This window comes from Xyrauchen texanus, chromosome 41, assembly GCF_025860055.1.
Source record: "Xyrauchen texanus isolate HMW12.3.18 chromosome 41, RBS_HiC_50CHRs, whole genome shotgun sequence".
Taxonomy (NCBI): domain Eukaryota; kingdom Metazoa; phylum Chordata; class Actinopteri; order Cypriniformes; family Catostomidae; genus Xyrauchen; species Xyrauchen texanus.
This window is the reverse complement of record NC_068316.1, coordinates 1,596,703-1,609,263: the sequence shown is the minus strand read 5'-3', so window position 1 is coordinate 1,609,263 and position 12,561 is coordinate 1,596,703. Positions and strand designations below refer to the sequence as shown.

Here is a 12,561-nt window from a genome sequence, read left to right as displayed (position 1 = left end):
TTATGTTCTCCATAGGCCAAGTGATTATTATAAGTCAATATTTTAATGATAACTTATAAACGCTACTGTGATCTCTGAGGTTGTTAATCGATGGTATACTATATGCTTCTGTTTCAAATGTATTGAACAATGGTTACATTTTTTTATCAAATTAATTACATGGTTTGCCGATTATCCATCCATCCATCCATTCATCCATCTTCAACCGCTTATCCGAAGTCGGGTTGCGGGGGCAGCTGCTCCAGCAGGGGGCCCCAAACTTCCCTATCCCGAGCCACATTAACCAACTCTGACTGGGGGACCCCGAGGTGTTCCTAGGCCAGTGTGGAGATGTAATCGCTCCACCTAATACTGGGTCTTCCCTGAGGCCTCCTCCCAGCTGGACGTGCCTGAAACACCTCTCTAGGGAGGCGGCCAGGGGGCATCCTTACCAGATGCCCAAACCACCTCAACTAGGTCCTTTCGACGCAAAGGAGCAGCGGCTCTACTCCGAGCTCCTCACGGATGACTGAGCTCCTCACCCTATCTCTAAGGGAGAAGCCCGCCACCCTTCTGAGGAAGCCTATTTCGGCCGCTTGTACTCGTGACCTAGTTCTTTCGGTCATGACCCAACCTTCATGACCATAGGTGAGGGTAGGAACAAAAATTTGCAGATTAATCACAATTAATTGCATAGCTAAATAATTGATGAGAAGGACCCTCAATTAACAATAATTACATTAATAATGATTAAATAATTATAAATATCCATCCATCCATCTTCGACTGCTTATCCGGGACCAGGTAGCTGTGGCAGCAGACTATGCAAAGCATCCCATTCATCCTTTTCCATGGCCACATCCTCCGAGGCATTCCCAGGCCAGTCGAGAGATATAGTCCCTCCAGCACATTCTAGGTCTTTCCCTGGACCTCCTCCCTGTTGGACATGCCCGAAACAGGCTTACAGATGGCATCATATTCAGATGCCTTAACCACCTCAACTGGCTCCTTTCAACGTGGATAAGCAGCGGTTCTACTTCGAGCTCCTCTCGGATGTCAGAGCTTCACACCCTAGCCCTTAGGATGAGTCCTGACACTCATTTCGGCCACTTGTATTAGTGATCTTATTCTTTCGGTCACTACCCAAAGCTCATGACCTTAGGTGAGGGTTGGAACGCACACCGACTGGTAAAATGAGAGCTTCTTCACCACCAAGGTCAAAGTTTAAAGGGTTAAGTAATGTTGGCATAAGCAACTTGAAATGGAAAGCACCCAATTCTATCAATCTGATCCTCATTATATTGACTGCATCTTTTACATCTTACAGGGACGCAACTCCACCAGTGAGCTGAGCTGTATGCTTCTACCCCAACAGCCCCTGGGGGGCCGTGACCGGGCTCTGAGCGCCACCAGCTACATCACTGATGCCATGGAAGGTAACAAACAACTCCACAGCAAACAAACAACAACACATCAAACTACAATGAGATATTAGTCTTGAAACAACTCTGCATGTGCATAAAACACTCTGAATATTTTTTGTGAGGTGCGTGCAAGGACAGTAGCATCATCTCCATCCGCTCACGGTTAATATTGTCCACTGAGACTTCACTCGCTGTTGTTTTCTGAGGAGAGGTGTAACCCACCCCACTCCCTCTTCATTATGACACAGTCGGACTGTGACATCACCTGGGTGCCATGAGGAGCTAGACGCATCCCTGAGCACTTTTAACAATTCAATCATTTCGTAAAGGTTTAAAACAGTGGTTTTATTGTACACTCATACCTCAAAGAATGATTTCAACCAGCTTGATTTGACATAAAATAGAAAGTAAGCATCTGTACCTCGTTTTATTAAAGGTGCTGTAAGCGATTTCAGCCGTTCTACTTTCATGAGACTGAGCCGTTGGATTAGCCACGCCCCCTATCCCCAAATCTCCGCCCTCCAGTGATACTAGATGAGCTTTATTAAGGGCAGAAACGTTTTTTAACGTAAGCGATTTCAGCCGTTCTACTTCCATGAGACTGAGCCGTTGGAATAGCCACGCCCCTATCCCCAAAACTCCGCCCTCCAAAGATACCAGATGAGCTTTATTAAGGGCAGAAAAGTTTTTTAACGTAAGCGTTTTCAGCCGTTCTACTTCCATGAGACTGAGCCGTTGGATTAACCACGCCCCCTATCCCCAAAACTCCGCCCTCCAAAGATACCAGATGAGCTTTATTAAGGGCAGAAACGTTTTTTAACGTAAGCGATTTCAGCCGTTCTACTTCCATGAGACTGAGCCGTTGGATTAACCACGCCCCATCCCCAAAACTCCGCCCTCCAAAGATACCAGATGAGCTTTATTAAGGGCAGAAACGTTTTTTAACGTAAGCGATTTCAGCCGTTCTACTTCCATGAGACTGAGCCGTTGGAATAACCACGCCCCCATCCCCAAAACTCCCCCCTCCAAAGATACCAGATGAGCTTTATTAAGGGCAGAAACGTTTTTTAACGTAAGCGATTTCAGCCGTTCTACTTCCATGAGACTGAGCCGTTGGATTAGCCACGCCCCCTATCCCCAAAACTCCACCCTCCAAAGATACCAGATGAGCTTTATTAACAGCAGAAACGTTTTTTAACGTAAGCGATTTCAGCCGTTCTACTTCCATGAGACTGAGCCGTTGGATTAGCCACGCCCCCTATCCCCAAAACTCCGCCCTCCAAAGATACCAGATGAGCTTTATTAAGGGCAGAAACGTTTTTTAACGTAAGCGATTTCAGCTGTTCTACTTCCATGAGACTGAGCCGTTGGATTAGCCAAGCCCACTATCCCCAAAACTCCGCCCTCAAAAGATACCAGATGAGCTTTATTAAGGGCAGAAACGTTTTTTAACGTAAGCGATTTCAGCCGTTCTACTTCCATGAGACTGAGCCGTTGGAATAGCCACGCCCCTATCCCCAAAACTCCGCCCTCCAAAGATACCAGATGAGCTTTATTAAGGGCAGAAACGTTTTTTAACGTAAGCGATTTCAGCCGTTCTACTTCCATGAGACTGAGCCGTTGGATTAGCCACGCCCCTATCCCCAAAACTCCGCCCTCCAAAGATACCAGATGAGCTTTATTAAGGGCAGAAACGCTTTTTAACGTAGCGTATTTCAGCCGTTCTACTTCCATGAGACTGAGCCGTTGGATTAGCCACGCCCCCTATCCCCAAAACTCCGCCCTCCAAAGATACCAGATGAGCTTTATTAAGGGCAGAAACGTTTTTTAACGTAAGCGATTTCAGCCGTTCTACTTCCATGAGACTGAGCCGTTGGAATAGCCACGCCCCTATCCCCAAAACTCCGCCCTCCAAAGATACCAGATGAGCTTTATTAAGGGCAGAAACGTTTTTTAACGTAAGCGTTTTCAGCCGTTCTACTTCCATGAGACTGAGCCGTTGGAATAACCACGCCCCCATCCCCAAAACTCCCCCCTCCAAAGATACCAGATGAGCATTATTAAGGGCAGAAACGTTTTTTAACGTAAGCGATTTCAGCCGTTCTACTTTCATGAGACTGAGCCGTTGGATTAGCCACGCCCCCATCCCCAAAACTCCAAAGATACCAGATGAGCTTTATTAACAGCAGAAACGTTTTTTAACGTAAGCGATTTCAGCCGTTCTACTTCCATGAGACTGAGCCGTTGGATTAGCCACGCCCCCTATCCCCAAAACTCCACCCTCCAAAGATACCAGATGAGCTTTATTAAGGGCAGAAACGTTTTTTAAAAACAAGAGCAGCAAAACAACGCCCTCAACTGACAACTTTTGTGAACAACATGGCATAAAACTGGCATTAAGCCTCAATAAATCGCTTACAACACCTTTAAATGCTGCCCGGAGATGCCGCAGAATAAGTGTAATACAGTATGTGACATAATGAGGGCTGAAATGCCTTCGCAAACCTGGGAGCGCCCGCGTTCAAAACCGTTCTTGTGAATTGATAGGACCCACTTAAACCAGCAGCTGAGGGTGATGCCAACCTGGTCTCATAGTGAAAAAGCGACTCTATATACACTTGCGCAAAACTTGTTCTACATGTTTCCAGATACGATTCCCTCAGTTTCCAGGTGAAGTGAACACTAGAGGCGCTACAGCAACTGTGTGTTTGGATTTTGCTCAGTTTTGGCGCCCCTGCTGGATATTTCACTTGAAAAGTGCAGCCGAATGTGTTATGAAGCACGTCATTTCAGTTTTGCAAAAAACATTGCAATGCTCACGTAATTTCTGTGAGACCAGACTGGGTTAAACACATCTGAATGTCAAGGGCTTTGTTCAAAGAACTGCGTGCCAAGGTCGGTCCTTGCATTAAACCAGTCGCATCAAGTGCATTTAGGTGATGGAAACAGTTTATTTGCAAAACGATGAAATGTTTTGACCGTACGTGCATGTGCTATGAGTAAATGTGCATTTTAACTAATGCAAAATTCCCCCTAGCGCACTATATTTCAGGATTTCAGTGTAATTTATTTATTTACTAGTTCTCTTATCTGTTCATTCATTCATCTATTTTATGCATTTCTTAGAGCTACTTACAGGCTTACGATGCTTTTGGGAAACAAGGGCAAGATGGTTTGGTCTCGGAAGAGTTTTATGACAAATGTTCATATTAAGATATCTTTGTTATCTACTGAAACTCTAGAGGACACATAAGTGAGATTACTGGAGTCTTTTTATCAGGAGAAACAATGACAAGGTTAAAGTTCTCTCCGGATAACAGAGAGCTGCACTGCTCATGAAATGCCATCTGTGAACGAAAACGACACATATTTTTTTGAGTCTTTTCTGGCCTCTTGATTGGTCAGCACAAAACTTGCTAACAGAAGAAATGCATTACGTTCTGAATTTAGATATGCTAGCTTGAGAAAATGCCAATCCTCGTTATCACGCATGTGAAAGCTGACACGGCAAGACAGCACGAGGACACATTTACACTAATGAGCACTTTATGTCAGAGGATACGCACAAACATGTGATAGATCGTAAGATACCAATTTTTATTTATATATTAAAATGCTCTATCAAACATATGGAGTGGTGGTGGCGTAGTGGACTAAAGCACATAACTGGTAATCAGGAGGTTGCTGGTTCGATCCCCACCGTTCTACTACAGTCGCCACCTTGCTCAACCTGGGAGGAGACAGGAGGGCAAAAACAACAACAAAAACAAAATAGGCGAGGTAAAGGCCAACACGGAGCAACAGAGAGAGAGAGGAAAAAGAAACTCACCGGTTCTCTGATGCACCACCGCGTGGTCCCCGATCACTCGTCCACCCTCTCAGGCAGACGGCAGCCGCTCCTCCCCGGGCGTACCGGAGTCTGACCGACCCCCAGCGGACAGAACGCCCCTCCGCGTTCCCGGCGACCCGTGGGGACACTCCTCCGCCCCTGGTTGGGGAGTCACTTCCCTCCTCCCCTCGTGGACGGTGGTCTTCTCGACCCCTCTGCATTTCTGGGGGACGGCAGGGCGCTTCTCTGCCCCTGGCAGCGGCTCCTTCGCTCTAGGCGGTTGGGGAGTCCAGTCCCCACTCGCCTCACGGACAGCGGCTGTTCCCGCGTCCGGGCGGTCGGGCTACTCTGTCCCCCGGCGGATGGCAGCGGCACTCCCCTGGGTGGACGGCAGTGTCGAGGACACTGCGACGGGTATCCCTCCTCCTTCCGAGTTTAATGAAGAATTAAACGAAGAACACAAACATAAACAACCTGTAATTCTCTAACTCTCGAACTGTCGTCACCGGCCGCCTTTATCCCTTGCGTGCCGCCATCAGGCTGATTGGGGAAATTCAACTCTACAGTAATATAGTTCATTATTGTAACCGTAGGCTGTTTACGATTGCATTCAATATAGCACATTGCCATATTAATATAGAATGTGTGGCTGTTTTACTGCTACTTATAACTTGGCTAATCCAATAAGAATTTAGTGCCTGAACTACTACGTTTATAAATTGTTATTAATTTGTGCTATAATTCAGCATGTTATAAGCACTAAATAATGAAGGAGATAAATGTTAAAGGTGTTTGGCTCATGCTGGTTTAAGCAGAACAAAAGCTGTTTAAGCTGTTCACTGAAGGTCTATGTGTTGGTCAGTTTCTTTTCTGAAAGATGAAATAAACAGTGACAGGTCGACTGAACCCGCTGTGGATCACAACATCAGCGCAGCGACTCGTCGCAGCATTTTGTAGCACATTAGTGCTGCAGACCTGAATCTAGATTCAGCAAACCTCTGTGTTCATTTCTCATAAGAACAGTTACAGCATCCCTCTGAGCACACATCAGTGTTTGTCTGAGTTTGATCCAACCTAAGGTAGAAAAACAAAATGCTTTCCGTCGTAGTGACCTAGTTAAAGTGGAGTGTGCTACAACCCACAAGAATGTCACTGCTAATCCATAAATTGTCGAGTCATTTATTTCCAGAGGTTTTTAAATGTTAACACTTGTTTAGCATTTCCAAGGCGTATTTTGAACTTCCAGATTGAAATTATGAATGGATGAGCCATGTTCGAAGCCAATCTAAGGCTACATCCTCACTAATCCAACTTTAGAAACACTCTCCATGTGGCCTCTAAAGATCTGCTGTTTTAATGTATTTAAAACTAGACAGCTAAATAGACTACCCTTACAACACATAAAGTTACACTTTTACAAACATGTCTTCTTTAACTATTGATCGCAGTTGTTTAAAGGTGCTGTTTCATAAAATGTCACAATACCTGACAAATATCACTGAAATAGTTGTCCTGACTTTGTGACGGCAAACAAAAATCTGACCACGTTAATCTATTGTATATCCGATTAGAAATGCTCTCTGCCTGTCAATCATTTTGAGCATTCAGGTTTGGTGACATCGGGTTGGAGGGGGCGGAGTTTAGGAGAGAGGGTGTGTGGTTAAAGTTAGCAAAATGGCTGAAATCGCTAATGGCATTCGAATTTCCAAAACGTAGAATTACAGAGGGAAGCATCATTCATATGTCACGGTTGGGGGCAGGGGAGGATAAAGGACCCAAAAGCAGAGATGACAAATATATAGTATTTATTGACAGAATGTGAAGTAACTGAATGGTGCTCCCGGCGCCGGCTGCTGATGTCTGATCCAACAAGCCGAACTAGTAGAATGAGAGTCACAGATAGGCGCTTCCAGCGCCGGCCGCAGACGGCTGATCCAACAAGCCGCTGGTAGGAATTAGTGTGTTTAGAAATCCGAAGAGAGTCCGTTGAAGCTTGTGTGGTGTGATGCGAAACCCAGACGAATCTCCCAAGACGTGGGCAGATACCGAGGCTTCCTCCTCCAAAGTACTGGGCAGCAACTGGTGTGAGTTACCGCAAGCAGGCAGGTAACCGCACCTCTATAGATAGATAGACAACCAACAGATACGCGAGCACACTCCAACTAGCACAAGAGAGAAACGTTAGACATGACAGCAAACAGCGAACAATAAACTGGCAAAGAAAGAGGGAAACACAAGGAAATAAGTAGGGAGTGCAATCAGAGGGAAGCAGGTGGAAGTGGGCAAGTAATTCATTAACGTGATCAGCGTCTCCTCGAGATCGATCAGCATGATCGCACATGTCGGCTCCACCTGTGAGACACGAGGGAGAAAAAACAAACAATAGTGTGAGCTGGCACGCATGCCGGTACCGTGACATCATATGCATGAGGAAAGCGATACCTGATTGGACGACGTAGAAATATTGACCCGGAGAGCACTACCGGATTGGTCAGGGGAAGTTTAACCCAGCCCTAACCCTACCCCTAAAACAAACCCTAACCACTCTAGTAGAGCTTTCCTCATAAATAGGGAGTTTTCCCTGCTGACAGCACCTTTAAGGTTGTTAGCTACACTCTTCAAAATAAAGGTTCCAAATAGAACTTAAAAGGGTTCTGTGGTTGGATGCCATAGGAGAACATATTCAAGTTCCCCAAATAACTTTTTATTATTCTTGTTCTTTACAAATCCATTTGTCTTCATGGAGCTTTAAAGAACACAGAAAGCAAAATACTAATCTGAAGAACCTGTGATGACCATCAAGACCTTGATATTGCAGCTCGAGAACATTATACAGCCAAACATGGTTCTTGATATGTTGAGGGTTCTTGCTAAGCCTTAATTGCTGCAAAGAAACATTGCAAAACCTTCTTGTGGATTTTACAGTGATTTTAGAAATGATGAAACTGTATCTCAAATGTTTGTTCTAACAGAACTGGAGGAGGCCCAGCAGAAGTGTCACCCGTGCTGGTACACGTTTGCTCAGAAGTACCTGGTGTGGACGTGTTGTCCGGGCTGGCTGAAGGTGAAGGAGTGGATGAAGTTCATGGTGATGGATCCGTTCCTAGATCTGGCCATCACTATCTGCATCGTTCTCAACACGCTCTTCATGGCTCTGGAACATTATCCCATGACTGATGACTTCAACAGGATGTTGTCTGTGGGGAACCTGGTGAGCAACAGAGTGTCTCTAAGGGGCCGTTCACGCCAAACATGTTTTTGCGTCCATTTGCACTGTTATCCCATTGTTTTTCTATGTAAATCGAGAAAACTTATAAAAAACGTTTCTCAAGACCTAAACGATCCCTGTTTACATCATGCAATTCAAACATTCACTTATTTTTCTCACTAGGGATGCACCAATTTAGACATGTTTCCTATGCTGATTTTATGATTAAAAATATTTGTAATGTGTTATACTAATATGTTACTATTTTAATAATTTAATTGATGGGACGCACTAATACAGAACTTTAGCCTATACTAATTTAATTCTAAATTTTATTTAAAAAAAAATTAATAATTGTATTATACTAATATGTTAATATGTTAATATTTTAATATTTTTTATTTAATAAATATTTTGACCTATGCTGATTTCACCTTTATTATATTTTGTCACTAGGGATGCACCAATATAATTTGACCTATACCGATTCATTTTTTTTTTTTTTTAACATTTATTTGTAATAAAAATTTTATTAAATTATTCAAATATTTTATTATTTGATTCAATTTATGTAAGTCATTTTTTTGTAATACGTTTTAGATATTTATATTAAATATTATTAATTTTTATTGTTTGTATTATTAATTATTTTGTATCATAATAATATTATTATTTTAAATGCAATATATGGAATGGAATACTAGTGTACTGCTTTCTACATGCCTAGAATTTTAGTAATAGCATGTTGTTAGCATGTTAGCATGTTGTATACAGTGCACTGTAGTGTTGTATACTGCATTCCTTCAGATGAAAGTGTGAGTAGTATGGCAGTATGCTGAATGTCTGTATTGTCTTCTTGAAATAAGTAGTATTCAGTGCATGACAACAGATGTTGTGTCAGCCTTCAGCATGTCTGTTTTCTAGAGTCAAGTTGTTTAAAGAGAAAACATGCTGTGTGCTACATCTAGACGCGAGTCATATCAGGACAGTGATGCTCGGATCAATACGGCTCTCTTCACTTGACTGATCGTGTCCTGCTGTCCACTGAGCTGTAAAGGTGTTGAGTTTTCCTCAGTGATGGGGTGAAACGAACAGGCCGGGTGACTGTAAATATAGCCGTGTGCTGCGGTGGTCACGTCTGTTAGTTTGTGCGTGAATGACGTCATTATCAACTTGTCATGTCTTGATTAAAACGAAGACCACTGACTATCGGAGCTGTTAGTTACAGACTATGTTGGAGAGATATTTGTCCAGGCATTCGAAAGGGTGAACCTCAACACGGGAAATCGATGTGTTGAATGCAAAAGTTTGTGTACCCTGAAATCAACCCCACTCGGCCGAATTACAGAATGGATTTATTTATTATGATATTATTTTTGGTGCAAAATATTTATGTAATAGTAGCTGTTTATCGCTGTTTATTTAGTTGACGCTATTATAAATGGATGTTTAATGAAGCATGATTAAGTGAGAACTCTCTAGTTGTTCAATGTTCAGAACTATTTTTGTGCCAGATAAATTCTCAAATAAATGTAGATCTGTGGTAGAATTAAATAATAGGCTTATCGTTTGATAGTTATATTGTGATTGTCTTCCCATTAAGGATTATTCCGGGTTCAATGCAAGTTCAGCTCAATCGACAGCATTGGTGGGGGAATGTTGATCTTTCCAAAAATCAATTTCGACTCGTCGCTCCTTTTCTATAAATAAAGCACAAATGTGTGTTCCAGTGAGACACTTACAATATAAGTCAATGAGGTCAATATTTGGAGGGTTTAAAGGCAGAAATGTGACGCTTATAATTTAATAAAAGCACTTACATGAATTAATCTGTTAAAACTCATCTTATTTAAGCTGTAAAGTTGTTTAAATCATCGTTTTTACTGTCTTTTTCGGGGTTATAGTTGTAAAATTGTCTATATCTTTCCACAGATGTGGTTATTAAGTGATTTTATGACTTATGTAAAATCATGTCAACACACATATTGTTCATGTCTTTTGTATCAGTGAGTATTTTAATGTTACAGATTAAACCCCATTGACTTGCATTGGAAGTGTCTTACTGGAACACACATTTAAAGAAAAGGAGGGATGAGTCGCAATCATCATTATGTCACAAATGCTGTCGGTTGATCTGAACTTTATCCCGGATTATTCCTTTAATCGCTACAAATAAGTTCATCATTTTTAAACGTATTTATTATTTATTTGTTTGTTTGTTGTGGGTTTGGGGAGGCTCATCAGGTCTGATCTTGCCTAAGGCACCATGTGAGTCAGGATGCATGGGAACCAGCTCTGCCACGAGTCACACGTGTTTTAGTGTGTCTTGATCCACTCAAGCCTGAGGTTCTGACGGGCGAGAGTCACAGGTCACGTTGTTGTTTGTCTTTGGTAGGAAAATCACACTAACACTGCAAAGATGACTGGTTATAAACATTTGACACCCAGTGGACTATCATATTGCTCAGAGGTTGCTCCGTTTAATTGAACTTTTTGTTGACGTTTAGTAAGATTATAGAGCTGGAAAATGAATGTGGATAGCTCAGATTTATATCAAAAGAACAAAATAAGAAATGTCTCAAAAAGAGTTTTGGACTTTTGATGGCAGACTTTGGTATCTTGGCAAATCTGAGCGCAGATGAGACATCGTTGAGAGTGAATTAAGATCCGTCCAATCGTGGAGAGCAAACACAGCTCCTGTGTTGTGGCAAAAGTCACTGATAACCGTTTGAGGCATTTGGTTACATTATTTCCTTCACAAGCATCAAACGTTCTCAACACAAACAGGATGACGTCATTTGAAAGTGTCCAACCGTGTCTCGTCACTTGCTCGCTCATCATAGTGCCCACAGTTTAGACTCTGGGGTTCATGCTGTCACAGTTCGTTTTTCTGATACGCCCAACAGACTTTAGAAACACCCGCCTACACAATCGCAGCACAGTTATAATCGTTAGCATAAAACGAAATGCAAACATTTTTGTTAACTCAAATAAAAGCAACCAACATATGAATTTAAGCTTGAATTTTTGATACTCATTTAATTGTAACATTTGAAAAATGCAACTAGATAACAATGATAGTCCTACTATAATGACCACTTAATTCATTCGTTTTAGCCCTAAAATGGCTTTAAATGAAAGAAAAGGTAAAAACTCTGGTGGCCCAGCGGTGCACGACACCACCAAATTAGCAAAGCAAATATAAGCTGAAAGCACAACAAAATTAGGCCACAACACAACGGAAATAATGGCTTTTGTGGCTTAAAGGATTAGTTCACATGTGTTGTTTTAACCCTATATGAGTGTGACAAGGAGGGCGGGGCTGGGGCGTGTGAGCACACGGCCGGCCCCCAATCGGGGTAATCAGTCAGAGAGGGATAAGGCCGAGCCGGATGCGGCAGTTCGAGAGAGAGAGAGAGCCACACGCAGCTGCCGTGTTTTTGTGTTTTTTTCATTATTTTGACTGTTCCCGCCTCCTCCTTGCCCATCCTAACCCTGTTGCATTGGTGCCAAAACCCGGGACCAATGAGCAAGGAGGAGGCGGGAACCGGACGAAGTGTCAAAGTAATATTTTAATGAATACGGCAGCTGCGTGTGGCTCTCTCTCGCTCGAACTGCCGCATCTGACTCTGCCTTATCCCTTTCCGACTGATTACCTCGATTGGGGGCCGGCCTTGCGCTCACACGCCCCAGCCCCGCCCTCATCGTCACAACGACTTTCTTTTTCTGAACACAAAGGAAGAAACTGTAAAAAAAAAAAATGCTGTGCTCAGTGATGTCATACAATGTCGGTTTATGGTGACCACCTCTTCAAACTCAATCATATTCAGACGTCTGATCAATTATTGTGTGCGACTCATGTCTTGTTCTGAAGGAATACAATAAAGTTCGGTAAGAAACAAACCGAAATCCAACATATGATTAAGTGAAACTCTTGACCGACGGTTGACCTCCTGTGCCCGTTCATGAGACAGCCTGTATGTGAGATTTAGAGATCCTTGCACGAGAGCAACATTAGTTACGCAGTATGTGCGAGATGGGGCGTTCAAGCGAAAACGTGCTTTGTTTCGGGTCCACCAGCGATACTAACAACAGATAACACAACATAGCTACAAACAAAC

At 42.9% G+C, this 12,561-nt stretch overlaps 1 protein-coding gene across 1 annotated transcript in view; it reads left to right on the top strand.

The window, feature by feature from the left end:
* LOC127634602 (sodium channel protein type 4 subunit alpha-like) overlaps positions 1 to 12,561 on the top strand; it is a 192,123-nt gene that overhangs the window by 85,037 nt on the left and 94,525 nt on the right. The window contains exons 13-14 of the mRNA XM_052114210.1: positions 1,307 to 1,415; positions 8,205 to 8,443. Of these exons, the coding sequence (XP_051970170.1) occupies positions 1,307 to 1,415; positions 8,205 to 8,443 (348 nt within the window). The remainder of the gene's footprint in view (positions 1 to 1,306; positions 1,416 to 8,204; positions 8,444 to 12,561) is intronic.